The sequence below is a fragment of the Athene cunicularia genome (assembly GCF_003259725.1).
Source record: "Athene cunicularia isolate RWA chromosome 6 unlocalized genomic scaffold, athCun1 chr6_part1, whole genome shotgun sequence".
NCBI classification, from domain to species: domain Eukaryota; kingdom Metazoa; phylum Chordata; class Aves; order Strigiformes; family Strigidae; genus Athene; species Athene cunicularia.
The window spans coordinates 4603664-4616977 of NW_020799105.1; the positions used below are offsets into that span (position 1 = coordinate 4603664).

At 45.3% G+C, this 13314-nt stretch overlaps 1 protein-coding gene across 1 annotated transcript in view; it reads left to right on the forward strand.

Moving 5' to 3' along the window:
* The first annotated feature begins 12681 nt into the window (after positions 1 to 12681).
* LOC113481649 (elongation of very long chain fatty acids protein 6-like) overlaps positions 12682 to 13314 on the forward strand; it is a 4607-nt gene continuing 3974 nt past the window's right edge. Inside the window, exon 1 of the mRNA XM_026851472.1 lies at positions 12682 to 12791. Coding sequence (XP_026707273.1) covers positions 12682 to 12791 — 110 coding nt within the window. The remainder of the gene's footprint in view (positions 12792 to 13314) is intronic.

The window sequence follows — 13314 nt, forward strand, 5'->3', positions numbered from 1 at the left end:
CGGCACCAAATTGTGTCAACAAAATTTGGCTAATAAGGAGGAGCCATCTCCCTCTGCAAGCCAGTGTGAAATCACTCCAGCTGTGAGAGGAAAGGCTGGAGGACAGGGTCTTACGAGATTATGATTTTGACTCATGCCACCATTAAATGACAGTGAGCAAAGAGCACCTCTGTGCCAGGAACCCCTTCTCTTTGGCTGATGCAGGGGCTTGTGCATGGTTCAGCCCCAGCCACTAGCCCCTGACAGGTAGGCTCTGCCCATGCACCTCTTTAAGCCTCTTGAGATCACAGGCAATGCCAATCTTTGTGGATGTCCAGTTCCCAGAAGTGGCCATTTGCCATCAAGGCCACTGTTGGAGCAGGGAAGTCCCTCTGTCCCCGCAGGGACCTCTCTGGGGCTGTGTCACGGCAGGTGGAGCTGCACAGCAGGGCTTGCTCCTGATACCTATAACCACCCCTGCTCCCAGAAGCAGAGAATTATCAGATTGGTGCAAAGGTCCCAACCCTGATTTATTTGATGAAGGAGGTTTCCACAGGGGGATGAGCTGTATTTCAGTGGTGGGGATTACCTGGCTCACCAGCTCTGTCAGTCTTTCAGACTTCTGGAGTTACAAGTCATCTCCAGGCAGTAACTATTTGCCACTGTAGTGTCAGTCCAAGGGGCGACACGCAGGAAGGGATATTCCAAAATAAAGCACCATTCTCTCTTGTACCAGTCTGCAGATTGCTATTCCTCATTCCTAGCAGAGAAAAGCCAGCCGCACAGCTGGGGGCACAAAGTTGGGAGGTACATAGGGACAATATGACACAAGCTACTAGCCAGACAGGAATACTCCCATGTCCCGCCTAGGCAGTGGTGTCAGGCAGGGATGGGAGATGGAGGTGAACTGCAGAGCAGCAGCTGGCATGGTGGCATGGGGTGGGGGAGGCTCCTCTGCAGTTAGCTTACAGCAAAAGACAGCAAAAGATTGTGTGGAGATCCTGCAGCAGCAGCTCCTCAGATGGTCTGTGCCCTCTCCTGGTACTGGAAGTGAAAGAATTACACCTGCAAATAGGGCAAAACTTTTGGACAGCAAGGTGATGAATTTTTGGCAGGCTTTAATGGATGCACTGACACTTTTGGGCTTGTAAATCAGATTTGATGCCTTTCAGAGAGGAGGTGTGTAGCATAAATCACAGGCCACAACATGCATCACCCTAGGTGTGCAGGGGGACAGGTGAATGGGCTAGTCCTTGTTGTGGTGCAGAAAGGACCAGCTGCTCTCTGAGGCTCAGGGAGCCCAGTGTGATGGAAAGGTCAGCAGGGTAGCACTTCCCTGCTGGGGCCAGTCAAACTGCAGGATGGAGGAAGCTCATGTAGGGCCCTGCCACTCATAGCAGCCCCTGCTCGCCTGGAGGGTGAAGGAAGCCAGTCCTGAAGGCAATGCGATGGAAAGCAGCCATTCTCCCAGATACAAGGCATGATCTCAAGCAACAGTAAGACCCATAGTACTTCCCAAGCTGTGCTTTAGAAGGGCTTCCCAATGGCTTGCAAGTGCCAGGGAGACATTACACATGCTTTGGGTGCTCCTGCACCACCCAGCCAGCTGGGAGCTGGGCACTATGCCTTTCAGGACAGCTGAGGGCAGCCAATTACTCCAAATAGCTGGCAGGTCTGTTGGGGTTCAGGCAGCTCCTCCTTCCTCTCTTGGCCTCTTTCCTCTTGCTCAGTGACTGCTGCTGAGTAAGACACTTCTCACCCTCCAGCTAAGCCTGTTTACCCCCAGCAGGGTCACTCTATCTGCTGCTATAAGAGACTCTAGGCAGGATACAACTGGGGCTAGTTCCTTCTCAGCTTCTCACAGTTACCCTCAGTAGGAACAACTGTGTAGCAATCTTCTTAAGGAAAACTTTTAAATTATTATTTAATAATAAATTTGTACCAGTGTTATGGTAGTGATGCTGTTGGCTAACATAATACCTGTCTCCTTTGAATTCAGTTATATGTTTTCTTGTAAGGCAAGCTCTTCTGGGGTCAAATCATGTGCTGATGTAAAACTCAAGTAAAGATCTTTGCAGAGTTGAGTTTTCTTCTCTTATGGGTAATCCTTTAAGACAAGAGTGATCCTGCTTGATTATGAAAAGGTGAGTGTGCTCGAAGTGAGATAGATAACCATTTAGCAGTAGCTCAAAGGAAACAAGATGACTTTTTGTCTTTATGAAATCTGAAAGAACAAGGAAGCTTGGATGAGTTACTGAAAAGAGAACGATGGCATTCACAAGGGTAAAGGCAGCCCCATATATCTAATGTCTGCTCTTAGAAAAGTATGTCAAGTAACAGAAGAGTAACAGCTAAACCATGCTTGAAGGCAACACAGATTAATCTGTGTATCTTGCCAAAAAAGAGGGAAAAAAATAGTAACAACATTATATGCTCTGCAAGTGGTAAATTCAGTGTTATAATTCCAATGGTAAGAGTTCAGCAGAGTCTTTGACTGGAGTTAAACTCCAGTGTCCTTCATGCAAAGCTTTGAGTGAGGTGATCTATCAGTTCAAGCAGTGGTAATGCTGGATTATGGACTCTGGGCAGGGAAACATTAACAGCTGTGCCCTGAACCCACCAATGAAGTGCATGGACTGCTATTAAGGCCAGTCTTTTAAAAACCTAAACTAACTGGGAAGAAGGGTTGAATAGTTAATTTTCATTAAAACTAAACTGGCAAGAAGCTAAGGGCCTCAGCAAGAACAGAGATTGGTAAAAAGTGATCTAAAAAATTAATTGATTTGTTCTCTTTTCTCTTGCACTTGCCCCCTGGATCAGCAGAGTGAGGGATGGTGCTAAAGACATATTTTGGCAGGAGGTGAATGAACAAAGCTGAGAGTAACTACAGATAGTAAGAAAGTGACTGAATTAGGATCAGGCCTAGAGACATCTCAGGGGATGTGTGGCTGGGATGGGAAGGTACAAGTAGCACAGAGCTGGAGTGTGTGGGGAGGAGGGCCCTTTGTGTGCTGTGCAGGGGCCTGCGTGATGTGCTGCTGCCGCTGGCTTCCACTGCCCACAACAGCCTAACATTAAAAACACCCCCCTTCTTGTCCCAGGTCTGGCTAAGGTGACCCTCAGGGCCAACGTTCTGTTTCAGAAGAAACACATTTTTGTAATACCCCCACCTCCAGACCTGTATTAATTCCCTCAGGCCTCAGCTCTGGATGCAAAGCTGCTTTCTCATTCAGCCTTAGCTCCTCTGAGTCAAATGGCCCATCCTTTCCCCGCCTATAATTTGGGTTAGGAAATGAGGAGGAGCTGAAGAAACAACTGCAGGTCTTTTGGGGAGTACACAGACACCTTTCACAGTTCGATGTTTGGATTACAAACCATCCACAGTCTGTCAGGGCTGCCAAGTAGCAAATGGAGCACCTATATTCTAAGAAGAGGTTGAGTCTGATCAAGGAAGTTGTATTACAGTAATCCTTGCACTGAATGGGTTGAAAAAAATTCCAAATGTTGAACCAAAGGCTTGAAGACTCCTCCTTTGCAGGTCATACATTGCCAGTCAAGGAGTCCTCTGATTCTATTAGTTCAGTGCCAGATGAAGGATCCTGAGATCTTGTTAGCAGGACTTTCCAAAGACATTTCACGAGGGGTTCTCAAACAGGCTGCATTAAAGAAGGCAAGTAGCTGGCAGTGGTGTGCAAAGCTTTACCAGGGATCAAAATAGTTCCAAGACAGGATCAAGTAGGATGAGTGCTGATATTTTATTTTATTTTATTTTATTTTATTTTATTTTATTTTATTTTATTTTATTTTATTTTATTTTATTTTATTTTATTTTATTTTATTTTATTTTATATATTTATTTTTATTCTATTTTTTGTGAACAAGCACTTTCTGCTCTATTTCAGGAATAGCATTTTAGTCCCACTTCTGTAGCCAGCAGGTTTTAAAAAGAAGTGGTCAACTTTCATTTTGCTCTCTCAACTTTGCCTGGGATTGGCAAACAGGCCAGGACACTGCAGCTCTGGTAGACTTCAACTGGAGGAAAGAGGTGATGTTTTGTGTGTCTGGTGTTCTACTAGCTACAACTGCAGACAACTTAATAGGGCTTTGGAGCAGGAGAATGATGAAGTGGAGAGGAGCCAACATAGAGCCATTGGCAAGGTCTGGCTGCATGAATGACCTTGGGGCTATTCTGTTCAGTTTAGCAAAGGAGAAGGTGCTTCTTATGTTTGAGAATGCAGGGTGGAGAGCTCTTGCACACCATAGCCAATGTAGGCAACAGCTGACGATGGCAATTTGGTTGATGCAATAATGTTGTGTCGTGTTTTATTTTACTCTTTTTTAAAGCACTGGACCTGTTCTGGCTGAGAAATTCTGAATGTTGTTTCGTACAAAGTCTCTAATTAACAGTTCAAAAAATAGAAATAGGTGCATGCATGGATGCCTGTAGATGTTCTTAAACTCAGCCTGAGCTTTGAGACTTCTGTGTCAAAGATGTAGGTGATCAGGTTGCTTAAAGGACATCTTCAATCTTAATCAGAAGGCCTTCAATAGGATTTTTGTACATGCATTTGTTCAAGAACTTGTTAGGTAGTAACTGGTCTCCTTCAGCCTCTAAATTTTCAACTGTGAAAACAGACACCGACAAATTAAATTGACAAATTCTCTGCTAATCTCAGGTTCTTTGGCTTCTGCATGTGTATTCATCTGTTTTCAGAACTAAGTTTGAAGACATAGCAACTCCAGGCAAAAGCCCAGCTGCCCACTTAATGCACTTGTCTTTCAATCACTGTTTCCAAACACCAGTGGGTGTCCTTACAGGTGTAAATGGTACATGCTACCACAAAACCAACAAGACAGCTCCTTAGATGTGATTTTCATCATTGATGTTTCATATGGGATTTGTAACCCTTAGCTTAAAGCCATGATAGCATTCATCCAAAGGGTGATTGCAGGTTATGACATCTTTAGGTTAATAGTTCTTGATGTCATCATCATTTTGTTTAATCCTTAGGACATTCGCTACCCCTTATGTTATTTTCTCATTGGAGATGTTTCACAGTGGTAGGAGCAGCTAGGTCAGAGAGCAGGAAATAACTTGGAGCACTAGTAAGGACTCCAAGTAGTCCCTTCTGAGAGGCCTCATCTTCCCATTCAGTGGCTCTGCTTTGGTTTTGTCCTGTTTGGGCAATTCTGCCTTGCTTGGCAGAGAGAAGGCAGTCCTATCCAGTGTGCTCCCTAGAAAACGTCTCTTAGAGTATGGATGCATCAAAGGACAATATTTGTCTAACTCTATGTAAAATTGTTCTCAAATGCCCAACTTTCTCAATTATCACATATGTCCTTCAGAAGGACCATGCCCAAATGCTGTACAGTGAGGATCTGATACAGACCCAAAGGCTGCTGCTTATGGCAGTATTTCTCAGGGTAAAGAAGAGATGTTATTGCCGAGCTGTGTCTCTTAATGACTGCCAGTCAAATGCCATTCAGGGAGCTGCAAGGAAGGACTATTTCCTCTGATACTGTGCAGATGTTAAACCCTAAACTCTTTTTATCAGCCTATTTGGGTGACTCTTGCAAGGCAATGCAGCTGACCTGAGACTGGGGAAGCAGAAGGCAGACAGATAGACTGCTAGCAAGGAGCAGGGGATCCTCTCTTCTCCCTGGGCCTGAGGGCTCTGCTTCTCCAGAGGAAGACAGCTAACAGATCAGGAGTCTCAGGAAGGAGCATAGCCAGCCTCCTGCCTGTTCTTGCTTTTGGGGATTGAAGAGCTCTGCTCAGTGGGTGATGCATGCATGCAAATTTGTGGGCTTTTGCTCCCCTCTAATGGCCAAAGAGCTGAGAGCCCCTTTGCTGGAGATGATGGTGTCATGGGCTCTGGCGACTGGTGCCAGAGGGTGCCCCTGTGCTAGCAGACCTATGAGACACCAAGCTGACTTCAGCTCCAGGCAGGCTCACAGTTACCCAGCACTGCACTGGGGATGAGGATGGGATCTCCCCCAGCTCTCCTTGCAGGTCCAATTGCTGGATTTTACCCTCCTTATTTTCTGTTTCATCTCCCAAGAAATGCAGCTGTGTCATGGTGGTTGGGGGGAAAGGGTTACAGCTAAACTTGGGAAAGAGAGTCAGTGCAGGCAAATTAGTAAATCTGCACAGATCTCAGAGTCTCTGAGTCAGCACCTACTCCTGCCTACACCACTAATTGAAGCTCTCTACCTTTGATACCTGCACTGCAGTTCTTCCCTCTCAGCCAAACTAGCCTTGAACACTGCCAGGGAGGGGGCAGCCACAGCTGCTTCAGGCAACCTGTTCTAGTGTCTCACCACCCTCACAGTAAAGAATTTCTTCCTTATATCTAGTCTAAATCTGCCCTCATTCAGTTTAAAACTGTCACCCCTCATCATGGACCCTAATCCCTGATAAAAAGTCCCTCCACATCTTTCCTGCAGGCCCCCTTTAAGTACTGGAAGGCTGAAATAAGGTGTCCTTGGAGCTTTCTCTTTTCCAGGCTGAGCAACCCCAACTCTCCCAGCCTGTCCTCACAGGGGAAGTGCTCCAGCCCCCTGAACATCTTCATGGCCCTCCTCTCAACCTGCTTGAGCAGGTCCATGTCTTTTTTATGTTGGGGGCCACAGAGTTGGACGCAGTTCTCCAGGTGGGGTCTTACAAGAGCAGAGTAGAGGGGGAGAATCCCCTCCCTCGACCTGCTGGCCACACTTCTCTCGATGCAGCCCAGGATACAGCTGGCTTTCTGGGCTGCGAGTGCATGTTGCTGGCTCACAGTCAGTTTTCCATCCACTGCTACTCCCATATCCTTCTCCATGAGGCTGCTCTCAATCTACTCATTGCCCAGCCTGTGTTTGTGCTTGGGATTGCCCTGACCCATGTGCAGGGCCTTGCACTTGGCCTTGTTGAACTTCATGATGTTTGCACGGGCCCACCTCTCCAGCCTGTCCAGGTCCCTCTGGATGGCACATCCCTTCCCTCCAGTGTGTTGGCCACACCACACAGCTTGGTGTCATCAGGAAATTTGCTGAGAGTGCACTCGATCCCACTGTCCATGTCAGTGACAAAGATGTTAAATAGCGTGGCTCCCAGCACTTACACCTGAGGAACACCACTCATCACTGCTCTCCACTTGGACATTGAGCCATTGACCACAACTCTTTGAGTGTGACTGTCCAGCTACTGAGTGGACCATCTGTCAAATCCATGTCTCTTCAATTTAGAGACAAGGTTGTTGTGTAGGACTGTCTCAAATGATTTGCAGAAGTCCAGGTAGATGAAGTCAGTTGCTCTTCCCTTGTCCACCAATGCTGTAATCCTGCCATAGAAGGCTGACAAATTTGTCAGGCATAGTTTGCCCTAGGGAAGCTGTGTTGGCTGTCACCAATCACCTCCTTATCTTCTATGTGCCCTAGCATAGCTTCCAAGAGGATCTGTTCCATGATCTTGCCAGACACAGAGATGAGATTGACTGGCCTGTAGTTCTCCAGGTCTTCCTTTTTTCCCTTTTTGAAAATGGGGGTTATGTTTCTCCTTTTCCAGCCAGTGGGAACTTCACTGGACTGCCATGAGTTCTCAAATATGATGCACAGTGGCTTAGCCACTTCACCCGTCAGTTCCCTCAGGACCTATGGATGTGTCTCATCAGGTCCCATGGACTTGTGCACCTTCAGGTCTTGAACCTGATCTTCTCCTACAGTGAGAGGTTCCTCATTCTCCCAGTCCCTGCCTTTGCCTTCTGTGACTTGGGCAGTGTGGCTGACAGTGAAGACTGAGGCAAAAAAGTCATTGAGTGCCTCAGCCTTCTCCATATCCCAGGTAACCAGGTCTCCCATTTCCTTCCTGAGAGTGTTCACATTTTCCCTAGTCTTCCTTTTATCACTGACATACCTATAGAAGGTTTTCTTGTTGCCCTTGAAATCCCTGACCAGATTTAATTCTATCAGGGCTTTGGTTTTCCTAACCTGATCCCTGACTGCTCAGACAATTTCTCTGCATTCCTCCTAGGCTGCCAGTCCTTACTTCCATCCTCTATAGGCTTCCTTTTTGTCTTCAAATATCTTGTTTTGTATCAGCTTTTGTATCTCGGGATTATTATAGAATTATAGAATAATTTAGATTGGAAATGACCTTTAAAGGTCATCCAGTCCCAAGCTCCCTGCAATAAGAAGGAACATCTTCAACTAGATCAGGTTGCTCTGAGCTCCGTCCAATTGAACCTTGAATGTTTTCAAGGATGGGACATCTACCACCTCTCTGGGCAACCTGTTCCAGTGTTTCACCACTGAAGTGGGCATAAGCTTTTTAGTCAAATATAAGCCTGACAGCCCAGGGTAAATTATCTTCTGTCTAGCAATTTGCTACAATATTTTTAAACCTAGGTTGCTTTCCAAAGTTGGGGAGTCAACAAGGAAAGAAAGTTTGATTCCTTACCCTTACTATTTCTGCCTACCTCTTAAATCTACTTAAACCAAACTGCAGTATGTGTAACAAAATCATGGCTTACCTGCCATGCCACCTCTGTCGGCATCAAAAGGGTTAAAAGATATTTTGATCAAGAACACAAAGATTGTTTTTGTAGTGTGGTCAGTGTGGTGGAGAAGCTGCCCCTGGGAGGGCCAATGTATGAAATCATATTCTCTGCAGTCAAGAGGGACATACAGAATCAGGGCATTACCCTAAGCTTTAAATGAAAGCTTGCAGTGCTTGTGCAAGGAGATCCCTCAATGGCTTCCACTGTGCTCTGATGTGTAAACCACAAATAACAATCACAGGTAGTATGACAAACTGATTTGGAGGTGGTTTTGTGCCATCTTGGCCTGCTCACCCTTGCCTCCTGTGCAGAAAACTGGCTGTCCTCTGCACTGGAGGGATGGCAGCATAGCTCAGACCAGCATGAGCCTGTCTGAGCAAGGCTGGCTCTGTGTGCGCTCTCTCTTGTTCTGCAGAGACCGTCAGGAGTCTCTTATTTAAGGCCAGCCTGAACTTGCATAGCCTACCTGGAATGAAAATAAATAAACTAAAAATCAACTATTATGCCTCCTTGTTTCCATGTCCCCACCTATGTGGAGCAGGTAGGTAAACTGATGTGACAGTGCAGCTACAGAGTCAGCTAGCCAGTGAACAAGAGAAGACCTTGGTGGACACACTGCCCCTGTCCCCTACATTGATAAAGTTTTGCTACTGTCCTAGTTAGTGTAGCTGCTTTCTTGTCTCCCCCTGCATATCCATTGTGTTTAAGTCCTTCTACAGACTGCTCTGTACAGCCTCTTTTGTGCCACTTGCTATGGAAGTGATTTATCTTCAAGGCCAGGAAGCCATAGATGCTTATCATTCTTTACTTTTCCCAAAGTTGAGTTTTTGTTAATTTGTCTGTCAGATTCTTAGGAAAGAGATTACCTTCCTAGAAACCACTTCCTGGACTTTGGATCCTACCAGGATTTGGTATGCTCTTACTCATCCTATATGGTATCTGGAGTCTTCCACAAACACCTGTGTGTTCTTCAGACTTGGCAGAAGTCAAATGTGCTATCTACCAGCAGAGTAGTCAGTTTGTGGCTTATAGTCCTGATGCAGGGAATTGTTTAAGACTCAGGGTACAGTATGCAATATTTGGGCAAAAAACAATTTCTTGTAATCTTGACCACAGGGCAAATGAGAGTACAGTCACTGTATCAGAAACTAGTCCTCCCTCCACATGTACTAGTGAAACAGTGACTCTTTACCAGAAAACTGAAACTCTTGTTGCAAATAGAAATTTGAGCTTTAAATGAGCATTTAGTATATTTACAGCTACCTCAGATAAGATTTATTTCTGGAATGCTGTAGAAGCAATCTAATGGGAAACCCCCTCTCCAGAAGGATCCACAGGCTTATTTCATGGTCCTTGGGAAATTGTCCTTTCTCTTTCAGGTCCTACCTAGCTATCATGGGCTCAAATTAAAGTCATGGAGACTTCTGCTCCATAGGGTCTCTGTCTCCTCCCCACTCCTCTGGAGGACAGAAGTATGAAGTCCTCTCCCACTGATTCAGGATTGCAGCCCTGATGTTCCTGAATGAGAACAGCTGTATGTGAAGTGTTGCTGGGGTTGTGCTTCCTCATCTGCATCAGATGAGCTCTGTGCAACTCACTGTGATGTGTGGAAATAAGCTCAGCTATTTATTTACAAATCACTTAGATTGGTCTACATTGCATGTCAGCTTCTCAACCATCCTGAGTTCAACAGTGGTTCTGCGCAGAGTGCCAAAAACCAGGCACTGGACTTGGCAGTTGTCTGCATGCTAGCCCACCCAGAGCTGGGAGTGCAGACAGGTATATTTGGTATCGGGGAGGAAAGAGGATAATGGGAATGTCATAGCTGTATCTGGATTGCTCAAGTGAGCTTTCAGTCTGTCAGAGAGAAATCTCTGCCTTACTAAGCAAGTCAGCTATCTCAGAGGATGCTGAGGACCTCATCCCTGCTGTCTGCTTCTCTTCTTTGCATGTGAACAATTCCCATCTGTCAAGGAGGCATCTGGGGAGGGCTGCCAGCTGCCTGCTCAGGTGGTACTAAATAGCTGCAAGCACAAGCTGCTGCATCTTATCTGAACATGCTACCACCTAAGAGACAGGTGGGCAGACAGACCTGCTCTAGGAGAGGCATGGTTCTTGTTCATGTGTCATGAAGCAATTTCAAAATGAAAAATTTCACTACTGATCCCAGGTCTAGGTTAACAATAAGAAATTATGTCAACATCAGCACCTTTTCTACTCAGCTAATCCAACTCGCTCTTCTATCTCCCAAGGGGTATTTAGAGACTTTTCCTCTTGCAATATGGTGTCTTACACAAAGGAGGTCTTGTTTAACATTTGCTAAAGCATACATTAAAGAAGCAGGTATTTTGTACTTGTAGTCCATCAAACAGCTAACCACTGCACTCCATTTAAAAATGGCAAATCCAGAGGGAATGCTCAGGGAAAGGAGTGAGCAACAGTGAAACCATTGTTCAGAGCATGGGGAGGGATAAATTTATCGGGTGCCCAACATTGATTTGCTGCTGAATGATGAAACTGAATATCAACTTTTGTGTATTAGAAGCTGGAGAAAAAAAAAAAAAACCTGCTTATGTTAACATGCTGGCTGTGTTCTGCTCTTATCCTTGGTTTTATTGGTGGCTGCATCTAGCTTTTCAGAGTGCAGAGGCCAGATGAAAGTTAACTTCAGCATGTACCTGTGGTGTTGGTGTTCTGCTTGGTGATGCTACTGCCCAAAGTGGGGGATGAAAAATGAAATACAAGTGGCTTGACCTTTCCAGAGAGTTCTCTAACTCATACTGGATGGCTGCTGAGCTGCAGGGACTGCAAGTGGGAATGCGAGATCCTCAAACACTTGCTCTCTACAATTTCTTTTTTCTGTGTCTACTAATGCAATCTTTTTATGTGCCTCTTTCACATGCTGGCTGACCCCTGTTACAAATTCTGTTCTGTAAAAGCCTGTTGCTGAAACAAATAGGACATTTTCTCTGATTGTTTGTAGGTCATGACCATGCTACTCTGGCTGTAAAACTGCTGTAACCTACAGCAAGGCCTCTCTAGGAAGTCTTTGCTTAGCCCAGGGTACAAGCTTCCCTGTATCTACAGGAATTCCCCCTTGAGAGTAGTTGACTATAGTCAGAGGTAGACAGTAAAGGTATTAATAGTTCACAATTAATAAATTAGAAAAATGTCTGCTGATAAGCTGGAAAAATATATCTTAAAATATACTGTTAAGGATGGAGGGTATAATCTTGGAAATATTCTTCCTCGGGTGAAATGTTAAGGAAAGTTGTCATTTTGTGTTAAATGACAGGAATGGTAGAATGAAAAATAGTCTCACACTTTTTCCTCAAGTTTTAATAAACTACAGGAAACACTCTTGGAAATCACCAGATCTGAAAGATAACCTTGACCCTTTGCTAGTGTAACTTCAGGGCATCTACTCACAGCATGCTCCACGGCCAACAAGACTGAATCTGGTAACATTCCCTTTACAGCTCAAAGAGGAGCCTTTTAGAAATGTGTGACTGCAATCTCATTGCCTATACTTCCTTTAAGAATGAATAAGGCCACTGCTGTTAGAGGAAAATGATCTTGGAGTGACATGTGTGGAGTGGAGGAGTGTAAAGAACACAGTGATTTCAGCATAGGCCCTGTGTAGCAGCAAATTAATGGACAGCATTTTCTGCTCTGTCCTTTCATGTCACACACTAGCAAGGGCTTTTCCTCTGAAAATGGTAGTATAACTGCCCCCCTCCAAAAAAAAAAAAACCCCCCCCAAAAAAAAAAAAAAAAAAAAAAGTTTAAAATATTTTTACCAGGGCAGCTGAAGATTGGAGTGCAGGAAAACTCAGCAAAGCATTGCAGCTTGCTTCTGCAAAGAATGCAGGCAGGAGGATAAGGAAAGAGCAATGGGAAGGAGAATCTGGGCAGTCCTTGAGCTGCAATCCTCTGGTCAGGGCAGGACCTCCTGGGAGCTGGGAACACTGAGGTGAGAGCTGTACAAGGTACAGTGGGAGCCCATGCTATGTGCAGAGTGTTCTCCCTGTGCAGGGTATGGCAAAACCACTGATGTTAAGACTTGTGTAAGCTGGCCTTTCTGGAGAAACTTTCAAATGCTCTGGAAAATGGGGAGTGTAAGTCAGGGATGGTGCAAAAATCACCAAGGCCTTCTCATTTGCACATGTCAGACTCCTTCCTGATTACCTCCCACCTCTGCATTGTCAAACACAGAGCAAATGTTTCATCCAGGCAAATGTTTGCCTCCTGTTTGAAGAGGCAGCAGTTAAACAGGTGACTTGTGTACAGGTGTGTTTTACTGATTAAGGATATCAATTAAACTTGGACACCAGAGTGAAAAGAGCAGGTGTATTTTACTGGTGATAACCAAATAATGTAACAGTGTAATACAGAAACATACAGTAAGAAAAGGCAGAATAGTGCACCTAAAGAAACAAACAGGAAAATACAGGGTAATGCACCAAATCATTACTACCTGAGAGAGAGAATAGTGATTAAGAAAGTTACATCACCACTTGCATATGTTACCATCATCCAGATCCACAGTCACTGGGCAGCCCCGGTCACAGCGAGGATTTGCAGAGCCTGTCCTGGCAAGTGGGAAATCCTACGTGGTGCATCCATCTGTAGGTGAGGCTTCCAAAGTCGCTGTGAGCAGGTCCAGCCTTATATACGAGAGATCAGCAAGCCAGAATAGCTGGTACCTTTGTTTTGAGCAGAAAATTTCTGGTTTCATTCTCCTGTTGGATTCCACCCAAAGCCTAGCCAGGGCTTGGGGTGGGGGATGACATGGGGG